At 42.2% G+C, this 6,580-nt stretch overlaps 1 protein-coding gene across 1 annotated transcript in view; it reads right to left on the reverse strand.

The window, feature by feature from the left end:
* The window catches only part of me1 (malic enzyme 1, NADP(+)-dependent, cytosolic), a 113,794-nt gene extending 108,109 nt beyond the window's left edge, over positions 1-5,685 (reverse strand). Inside the window, exon 1 of the mRNA XM_076279655.1 lies at positions 5,473-5,685. Coding sequence (XP_076135770.1) covers positions 5,473-5,601 — 129 coding nt within the window. The 5' untranslated portion in view covers positions 5,602-5,685. The remainder of the gene's footprint in view (positions 1-5,472) is intronic.
* Between the last annotated feature and the right edge of the window lie 895 nt (positions 5,686-6,580).

Below are 6,580 nucleotides of genomic sequence, written 5' to 3' on the forward strand. Positions count from 1 at the left end.
AGGACAAACACACACACACACACACACACGACCACTGGGAGGGCCACAATGCCCCACTGCTGTGCCACAGAGGCCTGACTGTGTGACCTTGCTACGTGTGCTTTAGGGGGCATTTCCGACCTTCCCGTTTCATTTCCTCATCCTGGGTTTCAGCCGCTCCTGACAGTGGACGCTTCAAACCCTGGAGCATGAAGAGGGCCTGTTTTTCCCCTCATAGGCAATAAACCTTGAGGGTGTGATTGAGGTATATGTGTATGTGTGTGTGTCTTCACCTGACAGCGGTTGCTATGGGCCCGCCTTGTAATAGTTAGATATCAGGTAGATCACATGAAACCCAATTCCCTCGGCAGCGAAGAAGGACGCCTCAGTCTCCTCTTACCACACACACACACACACACACACACACACACACACACACACACACACACACACACACACACACACACACACACACACACACACACACACACACACACACACACACACACACACACACACACACACACACACACACACACACACACACACACACACACACACACACACACACACACACACACACACACACACACACACACACACACACACACACACACACACACACACACACACACACACACGGCTCCATGGAGACCAGTCTTTCTACAACAATTAGTGGTTAGGCTTCCCCCTACATAAACAAGCTCAGTAAATCACCATATGTGACAAACTCTAGCTTGTGCTCTCAGATGTAAGGCGGCCTGTTGTTCATACGCTTACTGATTGTGCTCACTTTTGGGGCACATTTTGTCAAATCTAACTGAACGTCTCATTATAAGCAAAATTTAGGCAAAGTGACAAAACCCTTCCCTTAAAGTTCTCTGTTTTTTTGGGCCCATAAGAAAATGTGTGGTTGAGAATGACAACAGCCAAAAAGCTCTCTCTCCATCTCATCACCTCACAGAAAGTCTGCTGGTCATGCCCCAGTAATGAAGGCTGTTGGCTTGAAATTAATCCTTCCCGATCTGCGCTCTCTTTCAAAAACAACCTAATAAACCAATAACATTCACCTCAGCTCATTAAGAGCGCAGAGACATAAGACACATAGGAAATAAACAACGTGTGCCATAAAAACTTGAAAGCACCATACATGTCTGCTACATTCATTCAGTGTTCAGAGAGAACAGGCCCTGACAGTAGAGCTCTAGCAGAACTGACACATGTGAACCATGAATCCAGATTCTAGAACTATGACACTCTGGCTCTGATGTCAGCTTATGAAGTCTGAACTGAGGAGCCACTTCCATCCAGAAGAAACGGAAGACAATAGAGAAGTTTGTCTAGCAAAGAGGGGCACTGGGAATATGCAGGTCAAAATTGACCCACAGACACAGACAGAGAATGATACTGTGTGCCTGTCTGAATAATACTGTTGATTGGAGAAACCCTATAACTGAATATCACAGAAATTAATTGAATTGAGTATTTTTTAAAGGCACCCTTAACAGTTTTTTGACCTTCAATAACATTTCCAAAATAATTTTGATGGTACATAACCTCATAACATGACGAAATCGTAATGTAAAACAGCAGAATTCACAGATTTTTTTCTACAGACTGCTTTCGGTGCATTCCCTTTATCGGAGTTATGATCATACTTTGTTGCAAAAGACGCATAATTAGTTTGTTTATTACTGCACTTCTTGACCAGATGGGGACCCCGAGAGCAAATCTTGTTAAGGGTGCCTTTAATCAACCAATAGCAAAGCTTATTAAAAATCAAATGGAATTTAATTCATTCTGTCTGAAAAAGGTGTTTATCTCGCTCTGTCACACCACAACATGACTGCCAGTCAACTTGAGGGGTGAAGCTCAGTTCAGCTTAATATGAGCCCTCTCCGTACAAAAATAATTTAAAAGCTAAGTGAATTAAAACAGGTTTACCAGAGGGACCCGATTTGGTCTGAGAGCACACAACGTCACATTCATGCAGGCAGGGCGAACACACAGAGGCCAATCATTGGCCAAGTGAGGGCTTTTTCTCCAGTGTTCTCTAAGTACACAACAGCCCATTCACACTAATGAGGCGTAAACAGACCAATAGCTCTAGAAGGGACATCAGGCCTTCAGAGCCGAGCTGAGCTTGCATCTCTCTGCAAAGAGAGCTTTAGAAAAGAGAGAGTTGTAGAAATGTACAAATCTTAGAAATGCTACACATACTGTAAAGTACAAAGGAGATGACACTCCAATTCAAAGCAGCCATTTTTAAACTGAAAGAGAATGTGTATCAAACCATGAACATAAGCCTAAATCATACCAGAGATACGCATGTTATGTACGTATCTTATCTATGTTGTATGTACGTATCATTCCATGACCCATGAATTCCAAGAATATAATGCCAAATTAGGCGTATGAGAGAAAGTTATCTGGATTAATAAATATCAACCTAGAAAAACTATGATATATATGTGTTTCTACTGTGTGTATAAGCCCTCTATTATCATTGTAAATATTTAAAACAGCTAGCCTATATCTAAAATAAATATTGCAACAGTACATAATAAGTGACCTACATCAATTAGCTATGAGAGCCATATCACCTGTTCTTATGTGGCAATATAAAGGGAATGCGGGTTGAGGGGTGAGCGGACTGCCGTCATCCAGAAAGCATTCACCCCATTACACGTCACTCAGCACCACCTCCTAGAGCACACCTGGAGCTTGAGAAATGTGACCTCATTTCCCCAATATATTCCCTTTACAGCGCAAGTAGGGAGCAAGTGTCCACACACACACACAGGACCTCATAGAGGCAGATACAGAGAGAGAGAGAGAGAGAGAGAGAGAGAGAGAGAGAGAGAGAGAGGGAGAGAGAGAGAAATAGATAGAGATACACATTCAGGAATTCATAGATAGGTTGGTGTGCAGACACCGACGCAGACGGTCACACACAGTCACACACACACAGACACAGACACACACACAGTCTCACACACACAGACAGACACACACACACAGACAGACACACACACACACACACACACCTGTGCCAAAGCTAGAGTAATAAACCTTCATGACAGACAGCGTTATGTGTTGTCAGCAGGGCCCTGCTTTTTGGCGGCGATTCCAACAGACATGTTTGATCTGCACTGACTACGGCCTTATCTATAGTGAGGCAACCAGCTGTAGTCAGACAGACAGACAGACAGACAGACAGACAGGCAGACAGACAGGCAGGGGAAAGCAAACAAACAGGCAGGCCACCAGAAAAGTAGCAAGCAGGCAGAAAGATGCATTGCCAGACAGACAGGCAGGCTGTTGAGTTTATTGAGCAGAACAGCTTTACCAGGCCTGTGCTTTAGAACTGCACGTACGCCAACGGAATGAAGATCCATTCGGCTTTTCCAAAGCTTTTCAAGTTCTATTTAATCAAGGGATTAATCAGGTGATTACAGCATAGGTAACTTGTGCACAGTGTAGTTTCACCAGGTCTTACAAGACAATAGAAGCTCTATAAACTAGGAAGACTGTGAACATCGTAAGGGGGTAATGTGTCAAAATGCAACATATAGGCTATTTTCTATTAAAAATAGATCTAGCAAGACCAATTTCCTTAACACTGTTAGACTGTATTTGTTTGTAACACCCTAGATGGTAGCACACTAATTGCGTGCCTTGTTTTCCAGTGCTTGATCAGGACCTTGGACAGTGAAATGAAGCCAGCAGCCATTAAGTTTACTGACCCTGCAGGTCACAGCGATGTTGTAATCTGTCTTCACTTCGGCGATCTCAAGGTAAAACAACTGTTATGCCAGAAGGCAGGGACACAGCAAGAGGAACAAAAGGTCCCCCTAGGGATTAATAAAGTATATCTATCTATCTAGGTCGTTGCGGATGACGTTGAGATTTGGAAACAATCTGAAAGGCCAAATGACTAGGCATATCTGTAAAAATATCCATCACCAAATTTATTTTTAGTCCTTCAAACATATCACAATTCTAGTCAAGCCCAAAAGCCCTGACCAGCTGACTTCTTAATGGCGTGCTGAAAGTATACCCTGGCCATAAAGATAACAAGCCAGGGATGAACTTTCCAACACATTGCATGTAACAGTACAGCACTAAACTTAGCCCTAACCTAAAGCCCATTAAGTAACACAGCAACAGACTACCTGCTACGTGCTACGTGCACTGTAATGAGAGAGCCAAACATAAGAGAGAGAGACGAGCCTATACAGTAAGATAGAGATCCATCAACAGTTCTTGCAAACTTCCACTATGTCCTTCCTTTCAATGTGCTGTGAATGCAAAATAATGTCCAAGAAGCGAAGTCTCTCCAGAAGAATCCTGTTAACAGTCAGGGTGTGTTGATACATTTAGCGCAGCATGATTCGAGAAGAGTCCAAGAGATGGTTTATTTAATTCATTTTTACAAAATATTTAAACTCTTACTTCAGTTAAGTCCCAGTTAGAAAAAAGCACATCTCTTATGTTTTTACTTTTAACACAAACTTAACAATGCCTGTGTCTCTAAGATATCCCTTTCACTTCCCCTACAATGCCTGAAATCTAAGCTTAGTCATACTTCCTCATCAACGTTTCTATTGACAGATTACAAGGTATTTCATTCGGGTTAGAGCTCTGTTCTTGTCTTTTCCACTGTTGAAGCATTCTTTATGCTCTTTTGTTGTGCTTTTCATACTTTCAAATAGGGTGTCCTTACATTGTTTGCATTGTTACCTCTCTGAAGGTAAAAGGTCTTACTTTAAACCTTCATGGCAATTTAAGTTGCACTGTAGTGACGGATACAATCAATTCCAAAGACAATTGTTGCCTTATGCTCTGATAAGTCTAACGCACCCTCACAGCATGGTGTTATTACATTGAGATCACCCCCATTATAAAACTATAAATCCCTTGTTTGCTAGTTCTCACAAGCAAACCACTTCTGACACTTTAACACAAGCACAAGTGCATGGTTATAAAATAAAATATATACTATCTGATACATAACGTTTAGCCTACTTAACAATTTGCCATTGCATAATCTTAAATGATCACTTCCTCATCCGTGTTTACATTATACAGTCTATGGTTTACATCACCTAAGACCCAGCTGAAGGAGGCTATAACTATCATTATTAAGCATAATGTAAGAGATAAGCTGTATGTGAGTTCAAAGCAAATTAAACGTGATCTATATTCATTAGATAGGCTAGTTTCTATTTGTTGGCAGTGTCAAACGTGCCAAATTTTATTAGCCTACCTAAACGCTCTGCTTGAATAGCTAACAGGACCTCTATGGGGATTTCGGAGGCTCAATCTAGGCAAGAATAGGTGCGTGGCTCCTTTAAATCTAAATATAGCTTGTCACAACATCGATATACTTAACCGTGTTGGTACAGAGCATGAGCGGCACCGGGCATAGCAACCGTGCTGAAACTAACGAGAACTTGCGGTAGGACTACACAAAAGGTTTTGTGTTGTTACCTTGTTGAGGTGGGGGTTGCGTGTGACATCATACCCCCTCTTCTTCGTGTAAACAAAGGTCTTACTTTGGTCTTCTGACTTATGCATCTCCGACTCGACCGATTCTCCTTTGACCAAACCGCGTGCCATGTTTCCGCCCTTTAAATAGTGTGGGCCTACCACTGACTGGACTGTTTGAACTCAACAAGTGGATGCGCCGATATCGGACACATAGAAAGGTTGGAAGGCAGCGCAGTGATAGGCTACCAGTCAGAACTGTCATGCGCCCTTATCAGTAAGCTGGAGCCGGGCGACGATTGCGCTAGGACTCGTCTCACTAACGCTGATGAAAGACTAGGCTACTATTAGGTTATAGTTCAGTAACATTTATCCACATTATGTTCTGTTAGATAAACTGCTAAATGAATTAATGTAGCCTACAAAAACGCTTCCAGCAAGATTGTCAGTTTGATATTCTAGCGCGAAATTTGGAACTTTAGGCTATGTTTTGAACTAACATTCTATCGTAAATTCTAAGGGCCTAGTCTAAGGGGAACGAGTCCATTTCGGAGTCATCTTTAATAGGCTACAAGATTAATGACAGTTGAATTTGTGAAGGAGAAATGTATATCCTCAAGTTCATTAGCCTGTAGCCTATGAAAAGGCGAGCTTATTCCATAGCAGCGTGAGTTATGTATTATTTCATGCAGTCATGTCACTTTTTGACTTGATTAGGGAAACGAACTGTAGTAGGCCTAGGCTAGCCTTGAAACTGATTGCAAATTGTGCAGAGCTATCACAATAGAACACACCCTGTCTAGGAGAAAGGTGTGGTGGCCCTAAAGTGTCTTTGACTAAGGTGGCTAAAAGATCTGACTAAGGTGAAACACATTGGTTGAACACAGTCTTAAGTATGCCATGAGGTTATGAGATCTTTGACTAAGGTAAAACACACTATGATTGAACAGTCTTCAGTGTAGAGGTTATACGATTGGTTAACAGGGGTGTGCAGTGCTGGTAACTACTGGGCAACAGGCTATGTAATTAGGCTACTCTGGGTAAGCGCTAACCTTGGACCTGCACAGTGAAACGATGTTGAAAAGGGAATGTGTGGGGGTAAGTGGTTGGT

Source organism: Alosa pseudoharengus, unplaced genomic scaffold (genome assembly GCF_046254945.1).
Source record: "Alosa pseudoharengus isolate Yale_2024_CS ecotype anadromous, Long Island Sound unplaced genomic scaffold, YU_APseudo_1.1 YU_APseudo_1.1_scf_12, whole genome shotgun sequence".
NCBI classification, from domain to species: domain Eukaryota; kingdom Metazoa; phylum Chordata; class Actinopteri; order Clupeiformes; family Clupeidae; genus Alosa; species Alosa pseudoharengus.